The 13,221-nt window shown below is 34.6% G+C and overlaps 4 protein-coding genes across 13 annotated transcripts; 3 read left to right on the forward strand and 1 right to left on the reverse strand.

Moving 5' to 3' along the window:
- The first annotated feature begins 495 nt into the window (after window positions 1–495).
- LOC6580016 (trifunctional enzyme subunit beta, mitochondrial) lies at window positions 496–2,722 on the forward strand. The gene is made up of 7 exons (XM_002005853.4): window positions 496–665; window positions 970–1,129; window positions 1,198–1,372; window positions 1,436–1,636; window positions 1,708–1,882; window positions 1,943–2,073; window positions 2,134–2,722. Exons 1-7 carry the CDS (start codon window positions 602–604, stop codon window positions 2,635–2,637), a joined length of 1,410 nt encoding a protein of 469 aa, XP_002005889.1. The 5' UTR covers window positions 496–601; the 3' UTR covers window positions 2,638–2,722.
- Window positions 2,723–3,620: 898 nt separating this feature from the next.
- Window positions 3,621–4,450, reverse strand: LOC6580017 (NADH dehydrogenase [ubiquinone] 1 alpha subcomplex assembly factor 3). Its single transcript, XM_002005854.4, has 3 exons — window positions 4,114–4,450; window positions 3,842–4,040; window positions 3,621–3,777 (listed from the first exon to the last, which is right to left on the reverse strand). Exons 1-3 carry the CDS (start codon window positions 4,368–4,370, stop codon window positions 3,637–3,639), a joined length of 597 nt encoding a protein of 198 aa, XP_002005890.1. The 5' UTR covers window positions 4,371–4,450; the 3' UTR covers window positions 3,621–3,636.
- A 247-nt stretch (window positions 4,451–4,697) lies between these two features.
- Window positions 4,698–7,777, forward strand: LOC6580018 (ceramide phosphoethanolamine synthase). 3 transcript variants are annotated; one of them, XM_002005855.4, is made up of 2 exons: window positions 4,698–4,944; window positions 6,380–7,777. In XM_002005855.4, the coding sequence occupies exon 2, from the start codon at window positions 6,439–6,441 to the stop codon at window positions 7,570–7,572; it is 1,134 nt and encodes a 377-aa protein (XP_002005891.1). In that variant the 5' UTR covers window positions 4,698–4,944; window positions 6,380–6,438; the 3' UTR covers window positions 7,573–7,777. The 3 variants fall into 3 exon arrangements, with proteins under 3 accessions (XP_002005891.1, XP_032586472.1, XP_032586471.1); XM_032730581.2 differs by having other exon boundaries at window positions 4,707–4,810; XM_032730580.2 differs by lacking the exon at window positions 4,698–4,944 and adding an exon at window positions 4,967–5,060.
- A 489-nt stretch (window positions 7,778–8,266) lies between these two features.
- On the forward strand, window positions 8,267–12,766 carry LOC6580019 (TAR DNA-binding protein 43). 8 transcript variants are annotated; one of them, XM_015164039.3, is made up of 7 exons: window positions 8,268–8,536; window positions 10,738–10,998; window positions 11,068–11,378; window positions 11,445–11,649; window positions 11,710–12,341; window positions 12,401–12,553; window positions 12,618–12,766. In XM_015164039.3, the coding sequence occupies exons 2-7, from the start codon at window positions 10,758–10,760 to the stop codon at window positions 12,684–12,686; spliced, it is 1,611 nt and encodes a 536-aa protein (XP_015019525.1). In that variant the 5' UTR covers window positions 8,268–8,536; window positions 10,738–10,757; the 3' UTR covers window positions 12,687–12,766. The 8 variants fall into 8 exon arrangements, with proteins under 8 accessions (XP_015019529.1, XP_015019525.1, XP_015019523.1 ...); XM_002005856.4 differs by having other exon boundaries at window positions 8,271–8,620; XM_015164043.3 differs by having other exon boundaries at window positions 8,267–8,358; window positions 10,738–11,378.
- Window positions 12,767–13,221: the final 455 nt, after the last annotated feature.

Genomic DNA, 13,221 nt, shown 5'->3' on the forward strand with positions numbered 1-13,221 from the left:
AAAGAACTGTGAGAATAATAAGGATGCTGAACCTATACATGTAAACCAAGTAGTAGAAAGTTTACACTGGAAATTCCTTATATGTATGTATGTATTTACATACATAAATATGTATGTACATATATAATACCCCTATCATGTTGCCTTTTAAAATAGATAGCGAAAATAGGCTGCATTTTATAATATTTAATTTTTAAATTATAATCTATTCTCATTTTCTTACTCTTGTTTATACTGTTTTCTGTTACATAAATAACAATTATAGTCGCTAACTCTTATTAAAGAGATAGTGGAAATGTATATAAATATTCAATCTTCATTAGAGAACTTTGCATAAATATCAAATAAGTATATTCATATTTTGAAAAAATAATTCATTCATTCATTCACTCATTATTCATGATTTAGCTTTTAAATAGCTAAGTCCACCAGCACTTTTCTACGTTACTGCAATATCGATATACTCTAATCGATAGTTGAAATAAACATACATTAATCGTTTGGTCAGCCTGTTGCCATCTTTGAGCACCAATGCACTTCAGCTAAAACATCGATCATAATTTGTTAAAGAGTTGTTAAGCGAAAAGAAATAAGAATAAAAATGAATGTGCGAATTATTCAAAACCGAAAAAACTTTATAACTTTAACAAACTTTCTGCGATCACGTAAGTTCCTCTGTTTCAAGCATATAGGCTTACAGGCTTCGCAGACGAAGCAATTGATGACAGTGAATCTGAGTGATCAAAGTCCAAAAATATTTTTTATTTAAATACAGATGTTCATATGTATATCAATATGACGATGTATTTGCCAATTAGATAAGAAGCTGCAATCATGTTGAGTTGAAATAATTTGTGCATATTATTTATTGTGAATTTGTGTAATCTAATTTGTGGTGATTAGATTTAGATCGATTTACAAATACATATACATATATATTTCATACATGATATCTCTTTATATGCGTAGATGGATGCCGGCACTTGTCCGTCCAGGCTGCGGCTCAGCCTAAACGAAATGCTAACACTCAAAATATAGTGCTTGTCGATGGCGTACGTACGCCTTTTCTGACTTCTGGTACATCATACTCGAATTTAATGCCACATGAACTGGCCAGGCATTCCTTGCTGTAAGTTGATGATATTATAGAAAATAGTAAATATATATATGTATTCATGAATATATTCCTTCACCCAGCTCACTGTTGCAAAAGACTCGACTGGACAAGGAACTTGTTGATTATATTGTCTATGGCACCGTTATACAGGAGGTGAAAACTTCCAATATTGGCCGCGAGGCGGCGCTTTCAGCTGGCTTCAGCGATAAGACACCTGCGCATACAGTTACAATGGCTTGCATAAGCTCAAATGCGGTATGCACTTGTAATAGTCAACTAACCGAATATACTTTTTATTAAATACAAGTTTCATTTCAGGCAATTACAACTGGCATGGGTCTTATTGCTACGAATACATATGACGTGATCGTTGCTGGCGGCGTTGAGTTTATGTCTGATGTACCAATTCGTCATTCGCGTAAAATGCGTTCATTGATGCTGAAAGCGAACAAGGCTAAGACGCTAGGACAGCGCCTGGCTTTGCTGTCGACATTCAGACCAGGTTTCTTGGCGCCTGAAGTATGAAAAAATCAAATGAAATACTTTTTTTTTTTTAATCTTAAATCGGTTCTTTCTTAAATGCATCACAGTTGCCAGCTGTTGCCGAATTTTCGTCTGGCGAGACTATGGGACACTCCGCTGATCGTCTGGCCTCCGCATTTAATGTCACTCGTAAAGAGCAGGATGACTACGCTTTGAGGTCCCATGTTATGGCTAAGAAGGCTCAGGAAAGTGGATACTTTACGGATTTGGTGCCCTTCAAGGGTAAGTATATGTGCTATAAAATGTTAGTCAATCTAGCTAATCAGTTATTTACGATTTTAGTGCGAGGCGTTGATCAAGTCGTCGACAAGGACAACGGCATTCGTGTGTCAACACCTGAAAGTTTGGCCAAACTTAAGCCAGCTTTTGTGAAACCCTATGGCACAATTACTGCGGCCAACGCTTCCTTTTTGGCAAGTTTTCTTTTTTTTGTCTGGCTTTAAATTTCCAAAGTTAATTTTGTTCATTTTCAGTCCGATGGCGCTTCAGCTTGTCTCATAATGACAGAGGAGAAGGCAAAGCAATTGGGCTTAAAGCCAAAGGCATATCTACGTGATTTCCTCTATGTCTCTCAAGATCCTGTTAATCAACTCTTATTGGGTCCTGCCTATGGCATACCAAAACTTCTCAAGAAAGCTGGACTCACACTTAAAGATATTGATAGTTGGGAAATTCATGAAGCTTTTGCTGGTCAGATTGTTGCCAATTTGAAAGCTTTGGATTCTGATTGGTTCTGTAAAACATATCTGGGTCTCAGCGAAAAGGTCGGAACTCCCGATTTGTCCAAGTGGAACAACTGGGGTGGATCCCTGTCGATCGGTCATCCATTTGCTGCCACAGGCGTTCGTCTATGCATGCACACGGCCAATCGCCTGGTCCGTGAGGATGGCAAGCTGGGTGTGGTTGCCGCGTGTGCCGCCGGTGGGCAAGGCGTGGCCATGCTTCTCGAGCGTTATCCTGGAGCAACGGCTGACTGAAAATATCAAATAGCTAGGTTTCTTTTCTCAAACACCTAAATAAATAACTTTTAATAAACACACTTATTGGCTGTAAAAAATTGAATATTTTGAATTTTCTATTTAAATCAAATTAGAATTTTTATAAATTGTAAATATAACTAATTGGATTTGTCGATACACCCTGTAAAATTACGAATAAGCATTATTTTCCTTAGTGTGGATGTCTATGCATACGAGTATATGTATGTATATCACCTATACATTTGTTCGTGTATTTATCTGTAAATCTTTCTCTCTGTCTAACTCCTTGTCTATCTCGCAGTCTGTCTCTCCGTCCGTCTCTCTTTCTGTCTGCCTACTAAAACAAGGCACGAAGAAGAACTACAGAAGATCTTTCAAGTTGTCTACATATATGCGGCAGGCTTCATTTGGTATTTATATTTGAGTAAAACGATGCTGGAATACTCACAGTAGCAGAGAGAGTGTTCTCATTGGTCATTTTAAGCTCAACTGAGACGACCCCTACCTGGCGTCGGGCTCAACATTTGAGCGTGTCGTAGTAGTTGTGTGAAAGTCGACCTATATAAAGGGCAGCAGCTGCAGCATTTCTTCAGTCGCCCAGGCCTGGTGGGGGTCAATCGTGTAGTGCAGTGAAGTGAAGTGAAGTGAAGTGAAGTGAAGTGAAGTGTGATTGTTTAACTAAGCTAAAGACATAGAAAAAAATTTTTAAAGGAAATACTTAGAGAAAAAACTTAGAAGAGTTTCTTAGAGGAAATACTCTCTTCACGATTCGCGATGTTCATGTGTGTGTGTGCTGCAGTTTGTGAGAGAGTATGCATAATCTATAACCAATATACATATTATGTATGAAACATGTACATATACATATACATTATAATTCTACTTGGCTCTCATACGCCTGCCCTACATTCCCTCTCTGACGATCTCATAGACTCTGATTGGATTCTAACTATACAAAGAGTAATCAAGTTATAGAGTAATTACGATTATAGCTCTTTATTCTGTCTCATAAAGCTGTTGTTGCTTTAGTTTACTTTGGAGAACGTCGTTTTCATTGTAAGTGATGTGTAGCGGAGGTATAAGAGCACACGCTGCCATTCTGCCTTCAGCATTCAGAAAATTAAACGTAGCACACGCCTATAAAAAACGAGAAGAACGATTTTAGCAATCAGACATACTTAAAGAAGTGCAGCAGTCATACCTGTTCTGTGCGAAGAATTTCTACATTTATATTGTACTTTTTCATAAATTTAATTATTCGCTTTGTCAGACTGGCTGTTGGACTCTGGTCGCCGATGCCTATTATAAGTACATCGATTTTCGGTTCCAATGTGGGAAAAAGTGAAAGACTTTCTTCAGTTATATCTTCAAATGAGTTCACGTTCCACGACAGTACGGATCTAAAATGTTAAACATGCTTAAATGGATATTTCAGTTACATAACGACTGAATAAATCTCTTCATTGAACACACCTAGGAAATACAGTAATAGGGCCTATTAGTACCATATTGTTGTTGAGCCGGAATCCATATTGGCTATATCCTGTAATCATAAGCCCCATGTCCGTTTCGGTGTTGAAAATGGAAACTTTTGTTTTGCCATCATAATCATATGCTTTGCTAAATCGTGTTCCTATTGTTGATATCCCACGCTGATTTAACGATGGCTTAAATAAACTTCTCACAGCAGCAGCTTTTAATGCCACACTACCCAATGCTCGGAAATTCATTTGAAATTATTGGTTGCCTAAATCACTTGCGAAATATTGATACGAATCTTTATTTGTAAACACGAAGTTTGTTTTATCGATAGACAGTTCGATAAATATCACATGTGAATATAGTGCTTTCGATAGTTCGAAATAGAAAAGAAAATTAGGTCCACAATTAACTTTTCATATTTTAGTTTTTATAATTAATAAAACTGCATATCCAAATTAGTCCCTATATTTTAAACTTTCCCTATGTTAATAATGGAAATGTATATATTTATCGTTTTTGCGATAGTTGTTTAAATTAATTTGATACACTGACAACAAATATACTCATAAAATACTCGTCATATATGTATCGATGTAGAACTTCGTCACAACACTCGATTAAATCATAGTATAATTAAAAAATTAAGACTTTTTGCATACCAATCCATGTGAAATATAGAGAAAATTAAGTTGGTAACAGTTAATATAAAAGTTGCTAACCGATTTACAATTGAGCAAGTATCGCTGTTTTGCTGCTGATAAAAAGAACAGAAAGAAAAAATGACAGCATGAGCTCTCTCTAACCAGTTGCACACAATAATATGTATGATCTGTTTGTATATACAAATGTTTGATTAAGTGTCATATAAACGAAAATAGTTCAATGAATCGCTAAGAAAGGTGTATATGTAAATAATATAGAAATGCGCCACTTCGGTAGTAAGTAGTTTTAAGTTATTGTTTTTTTTTTTTTATATGTACATACATATGTATGTTTGATAATTGAGTTACTCGTTGATATTATATGTACATACATATGTATGTAGTTGGAGCATGTGTATATGTGTTTGTAAATACATGCAAACATTGTATATGTATTGGTTAGCCAATAAATATACATCTACGTATCTGCTTATGTGTGTATATATGATTGTGGCTATCATCACAACAATCATTGATAAGAAACGTCCAGAGTTTGTGGTTGGAATTAGTTACTACATATAAAACTATACATATGTATATGTATGTGTACATTCTATATCTATAGAATATATATTCATGACTAATTGGCTTAAATTGGGAGCAAACCCGTAGCTAAATCGCATCACTAACCAATAGGAGCAAAAGGTCAAATAATAGAGGAAAACACGAAAGAAATCAGTTCATACTGGGCTTTACGTTTTCGCGTGTAATTTTGTGATTTGAATTGTGTCTCAGAGTATCAATGTATGCAGCTTTTTGTGTTATTATAAACAAAGTGTAAATATATAGATGCCTAGTAATATTTCCAGTAAAATATTTATATTAAACTGCTGTTTGTTTTCTAATATTTCAATTTGCAAAACAAATACAATTTAAAGAGTTGTCAAAATGTAGACCAAAACCATGTAGATCTCAATTTTTGGTCTTTCTATTAATGCCAAGTTGATAAGTCTAAACTATATTTGATAAACAGTTTGTCTGACTTACTGGGAATTTTTATATGTACATACATATGTACAAAAACACTTCAAATACCAAATAAAATACTAAATTTCTTATTCCGCAAGCTCATGCTGACGACAGCTCTGGCCTAAACCGCAATTACAATATACATATGTATGTATGTGTATGATATGAGTAGACCGCCAAAAAGTTCATAGCTTAAGAGGAAATCGATACATCAATTCATAACTGCAATCAGTAAATCTTTTCAAATATTTATGAAAAACTTCTGGCATGGTAAAGGAAGGTCATTGTTTGAAACATAATAAATTCTTTATAAGTATCAATCTTTTTACTAAAATTCGCTTATAGTGAAATATAGGTTGCAATACTGTCAGTAGGCGTCGCTTATCACCGCAAGATAGTGGTTGAACTTTTTGAAATATTGTTGATTACTGAATTTTGGTATAAAACTAAAGATGAGTAACATTTAAAATATGTAACTAAAACTCATTAAATATATATATATATTATATTATAAATGGTATATCGTTATTTATTTTTTTTTAATACCAATGATTCATAAAAGTATTTTACTTGCTTTCTCATTTTAGCTATTCACTAAAGATTCCAAGAATTTATAGATGATATCTACCTCACAACAGAGAGAAAAATGATCGGTCCCAGTTCACAAATAAGCAAGATATTATTAACACTATTGTTTTTGTTAATAATATTCTATGTTTTTATGGACATTGAGCTATATCTGCGAATACATAACTATGCAATCGATCGGAATTATCACGTCAATGACACATCGACGCCATTATCGTCGCTGGAACCATCCAATTTGGCATCGGATTCAAGCAGTGCCCTAAAAATACCCACCGTTGTTGAGAAGGAACCGTCCTATGATCACAATACCTGGATATCATGCAATTTAAATCCACTGTGTCATGTAACAGTAAAAGCGATACTGTTAGATCACACCAATCATTATCTTTTCGCACCGCTGGCGACAATCTTCGACAATGTGGTCGGAATCTCGCAATCGACGTTCATCACACCAAATATGATATCATTCTTTCATGTAATCGTTGCATGCGTGTCAGGAAAACTGGTGGCATCTGATAGCCTGGGATATAGACGGCTAGGTGTACTACTCTTTCAAATTCGGACGTTTTTGGATGATTTGGATGGCCATGTGGCGCGTGTTAAGAAACACATACGCGGTGAACGCTCTGAGATCGGTACATCGGGCTATTATGTGGACGGACTTTGTGATGGTCTCGGATGCATTGCGCTGCTCTTAGGTATATTCTTTTTCCTGAAGAATAACCCACCTCGGCGAGGCTACTCCATAATTCCAATGAGCGATTCCAAAAATCCAGAACCAACGATTATTCCTAAGATGAAGGCAACGACTCGCAAAGTTGCGAAAAATGTTATTAGCTTTACTGGTCAACTCTTGTTAAGTTCCACGGCCTGGAATCGTTATATAGCTGTCTATCAAAATATGTTGGAGCGCGAGGATGTGAACAGCAGTCAGTACCAATGCCAGAACTATATATTTAAGTCGACATTATTCTTTTGCGTTGCTTGGATGTGGCGCATCGTCAACGTGCACGCCCTGCTTCACTGTGTTTTGCTTAGTATATTTTGTGACAAACTATGGGATTTTCTAAGAGCGATACGTTACAGTGGATATATAATATTACTAGTTGCCATTTGCTTAACTGAAATGCACATTTTGGAGGCCCAGAACTATATATTTAATTCGTCAGCGTGCAGTAACATCTCACTGTGATTTTACACCTATAATATATATATATACATATATTACTGAAATACAATAATATTTTTGTAGTGGAGATCAAAAATGCCTTTTTATACCCTGTAACCATAATTTTAAATTGTGTTTGTTTGCGAAATGCGAAATACATTGTGATTGTGCGACTTAGGGTAATTATTTTAGTACGTATCTGTCAAATATATATATTAATATACAATTAGTTAACGGACTTACAAACTTATTCTGGGTAAAATATCTGTATGTTACTAAAACATTTCATTTGGTTATACTCAAATACTTTGTGTTAAAACGGAGTCGAACTAATAAACCTGTGGGACACGTACAAATGCAGTTGCCTACATCCTAAATCCTCTAACGCATATAGCGCGATATAGATAGCTTTCAATTCACGTCTGATTTATACTCTACTTGTATGCCCTATATCTACAAATTTGTTGGCGCCTAAACGGAAATCCAACTCGATTTTAAACCTTTCGCTTATCTTACAAAATATCACCAATACAATTATAGACAAAGGGTTTTTATATGACCATAGCCAAATGTTGGTCATTGTAAATATTTTGTTTACTTCACATAACAGTAAGCAAGTAAATCATTAATCGATTCTCATTTAGAATCATCGATTGAATACCGGCAGGCGTCACTGGGACGTTCATCGATATATCGAAGCGTCGATGTTTTATTGTGCATCACTAGTATACATACACAAAATTTTATCTTGAATTTTTTGCAAGGAGAAATGGTGTACTTTACGAAATCAAATTTATTAAAAACAAAATTGTAAATATTCTTTATATTTATTACGCACTTATTAAAAAGTGGATGTGCATATTGACCTAGCGTGTGTTGTGTCGAGATTCGAGCGTGAAAAGAAAAGTGACTTCGATCTGGTTCTGACTGTGTGTGAATCTTGTGAGAGAGCGAGCGTTAAAAGGAAATATACAACATAAAATATTACGTGTGTGAGCTGTACTGAAAACATACATACATATATTGAAGGCATTACATCCTGTAGTGTTACTACTAACCCCTTATTAATAGTGTAAGAATTGTTGTATAACCCCATTTAGGAGGGCCTTATCGCAAACCAACATTTGTGACTACACGCATACATACATACATGTGTATGTGTAAGCAGAAATTGTACATGTGGTTGTAACATGTACTCATTCGTTAGCATTAACTGTGCGCATATGTATGTAGATATGAAAAAACGTGTAAAGTCGATATCATATATCTTTACACATTCGTAAATACATATGTATGCAAAAAAAAAAAAAAATTGCTTTTAAATATTGATTATGAAAATATATAAAACTTTTAGTTTCAAATTAAATCAAGGCTACAGAAAAAAATGCATCGGCAAGCCGATTATTAAATATCCTTGCAATCATATAGCAGATGTACATTTTAATTGACACAATTTGATGGAAGCTAAATAAATATATTCCGCAGTGGGTGAAAAGATGCAGCCATTTATGGCAAGTGCTTAAAATCCCCGTCTAGCGACTTGCCTTATGATTGATCACACTCGCATACATACATACATAAGTACATGTGTATATAAATACATACATACATACATGTGGTGTCCTCATTTACATGACATACTGCAAGGGTATTAAAAGTAATATACATATATAAGTTAGTACAGAAATCGTAGAAAGGTTTCTTTTTATTACCTGGAATGTTTTTTTCTTATTATTTTTAGGTTATGATACTTAATATAATAATATTATCAACATAAATGCTTTTAAATATTAAATATATTTCATATATCCTGAAAATCTTCGAAAATGTGATCTAATAACTTAGATCAGTTTAGAACATATTCTTAGTGCAGTTTGGGGCTAAGCCTTGAATAGGGAAAATATATTGAACATAACTTGTAATAATTTTGTAAAATTGTGAATATTATAATTTTATAAAATCAGATTTTGTATTTTAAATTGCTGCAATTTTATGTCCACTATTAATAATAATTTACAATAGGACTTAAAATTTTCATATTAATTTTATTTAAAAAAATAAAAAAAAAGAGCCTTTTATTACTTGTCTAAAAGAGAGTCAATATAATTTATTGCATACTTTTTCTAATAATATACAAATGAACATAGTTTAAATGTATTAAAAGTCAATTTTTTATGATCTCGTGATACCAGACTTAATTTATGAAATTTATCCAGTTTAGTTAAAAACTTGTCCAGATGTGAACTAATGGGATTTTGAATGTTTTTGATCAGTGTGCGTAAAGGAAAGGTCTGTGAGCTGTTTGTTTGGAAGATATGAAATACGAGTATGTGTTTATGAATGTGCATTTGTATATTTATATGTATTTGTGGATACGTGTGTCTGTACGAGTATGTGTATAAATATTAGTGTATGTACGTGAGTAAATATGTATTTTGCTTTTTATTGAATGTTGAGATTGAGATTTTATATTAAATCGAAATGTCCACACAATTTCCAAGACAAGTTACAGAAGAAACTTTTTAAACCGTAAACAAATATATTTTCCAAAGTAATATTTTTTGTATATAAAAGGACACATTTTTCGAAATTCCCAATCGTTCATTTGAATACATTTTTCCTATTTTTTTTTAAGAGATGGGAAAACAGTTTTGTCATTTTTACGAAATTAAAAACTAATGCGATAATCAATTTTGACACATAGAATAACAGAGAAACTTGGGAAATAAATGGAGTAGAATAGAATTTAAAGAAAATATCACAATTTTTCTTTTCATACATATAAATTTCTTTTTTTATGCAAAAAATGATATATTTAGGCACACAAATAGAAAGTTTTACATATATGAGTTTAGAAGATATGAAAATTATTTAAATCCAAAAAAAAATTTAATAACATTTTAAAGAAGTCAAGAAAATTGAGTTCACTATTTTTATAGTACATTTAACTTTTTATATATATATAATAGACACACTGAATAGGCAAATGCAAGAACAATGTGTGAACAATATATTTGTCTGAGTGAGTGAATTTATTATTTTGTTCAAGGAAAGTTTGTTAAGAATGGGATTACATGTATATGAAGTATATATCAGAGTTGATTGAATGATGCCGTAGATAACAATTAAATAATATATATATATGAAAGAATCATATAAATTATATGCAAAATCTTGTCAACCTTTTAGACTTTTGAGAAAAACGCAAAATGGATTTCGTACAAGTATGCGAGGAGGAGGGTGATGAACCTATCGAACTGCCTGCTGAAGAGGATGGAACATTGTTAATATCCACGCTACAGGCGCAATTTCCTGGTTCGTGCGGCCTCAAATACAGGAATATGGACTCGAAGGCTGTGCGCGGCGTTCGTTCAAATGAGGGCAGACTTTTTCCACCAAATGTTGACTCGGGTTGGGGGGAATACGTCTACTTTTGTGTGTTTCCAAAAGGTATTGAAATTAACAGAAGCTCTGCCGAACAGCTCGACAGTCCTTATCGCCCCATATTGCCTCCCATAGAGAACAAACGTAAGAGCGATGATAACTTGGAAAATTCAACGGCAAAAACAAAACGAATTGAAACCCGTTTGCGGTGCACTGATTTGATTGTTTTGGGACTGGCTTGGAAAACTACCGAAGACAGCTTACGGGAGTACTTTGAGAGCTATGGCGAAGTGCTGATGGCGCAAATAAAAAAAGATGTCAAGTCGGGACAGTCAAAGGGATTCGGATTTGTACGTTTCGGTTCATATGAAGCACAAATGCGGGTTCTAGCAAATAGGCATCTGATCGATGGACGATGGTGTGAAGTCAAAGTTCCAAATTCCAAGGTAATGCCAACTCATTTCAATTTAAACAGAAAACCTTATTGATATATCATCTTATTTAATTTCCAGGGCATGGGTCATCAAGTGCCGTGTAAAGTATTTGTTGGTCGTTGCACAGAGGATATCAACTCAGATGATCTCCGCGAATACTTTTCAAAGTTTGGCGAAGTCACCGACGTTTTCATTCCCCGACCATTTCGGGCGTTTAGTTTTGTCACGTTTCTTGATCCCGATGTAGCACAATCTCTCTGTGGTGAAGATCATATAATTAAAGGTAATCAATACTTTATTCATATGTTAAGCTTTGTGTAATAATCGTTTAATTATCTTTTAGGGGTATCGGTTCACGTTTCCAATGCTGCCCCCAAGGCCGAGCAAAACCGGACCCATCAAGGCCAAAATTACAACTATAACTCTGGAAATAACTTTGGGATGCATTCGTACCATCCACAAGGGAATCACATGAACTCTGGCCGTAGCGGACATCATAGAGGTAATAATCAACACAATCTACACGGAGGTGATAACACTGCAATCGGCAATAGTCACAGCAACATGGGCAGTGGTGGCTACGGAATGGGTAGCAATAATAATTATGGTGGAAATTTGGGCGGGGGTTACACGAATAGTAGTAATCATAATAGTGGTGGCAATATGAACCGCCAAGATGCAGGTATTCCCTATAATAGGCAGAATAATTTTCATGGCATGAACCAGCCACACAATGGCAACGTAGGCAATAGCGGTTGGATGAACAGGGGACATTTGGACATGCCTAACCTACAAGCGTTAGGCATAAATTCGCAAGGATCCAGCTCTTCAAATCAAGGGCAAAACATGAACAACCCTTTAGGCGTCGGACTTAATTTAAACTCATTGCCGATGAACCCTGCTTTGGTTGCTGCTGCGTTGAATCAGTGGAGCCTTCTTGGCAATCAGCTGCAAAATCAAAACCAGGATCAGCAGGCAAGCCTTCTATACAATATGATTGTTTCAAACAAAAAACTCTTTCAGTTACTTCTCAGGGAGGCAACTTTTTATCGTGGATGGCTCAAAACAACGGAGGGCATTCTAACTCTAACATGAACTCTGGAAGCCGCAAAGGACCAAATAATCCAAACAATTCCGGCTCTGGCAGTATGATCAAAGGTGATAATTCAGCTTCTAATGATCAGCAGGTAAGCGCATACCTGGTGGATCAATGTCAAGCAATACTTAATCAACAAAATATTTATTTTTCAGAATGGTAACTCCTGGTCAAATCAAAGCAGTGGCTCTCAAAACTCTGTGGACAAATCAAATTTTCTCTAAATAAATAACTAACTGTAAAGCTCTTTACCAATATGGTACGATTAATATCGAATTAAATCAGTTTTAATTCAACAATTAAATTTTAATATTTGTGTTAATGTTTATATCTTTATCGGGGGTATGGAAAACTCGTTATCTACGGGGAAATGTGATATTTTCACGATAACATATTTTAATGTTTAAGCATGGAGAAATGGAATACAAAGTAAACAAAAAGCTACGCACAAAAATCTTGATCGTATACCGATAAATTGTCGAGTTTCATTGGCAGGTGATAATTTGTCTTAGGGGTCAGAAAAGTGAACTAAAGCTGATGCGGTTTGCTGGTCATTCCTCCTCACTTCAGTGGAGGTGCAGACCTTGCTTTAAAAGGCTTAAAATTATTACTTAGTTTCACATGCATAAACTTGCTAACTATAAAATGATGCACGTATGTTTATGCGAAAATTTTATTTAAATTCTAAACGCATATACAAATATTATTTAAACAAATTATTTGTTTGAGAATAATTAGTTCTGTCATCCAATAAAAATA

This window comes from Drosophila mojavensis, unplaced genomic scaffold (assembly GCF_018153725.1).
Source record: "Drosophila mojavensis isolate 15081-1352.22 unplaced genomic scaffold, ASM1815372v1 contig_80, whole genome shotgun sequence".
NCBI lineage: Eukaryota > Metazoa > Arthropoda > Insecta > Diptera > Drosophilidae > Drosophila > Drosophila mojavensis.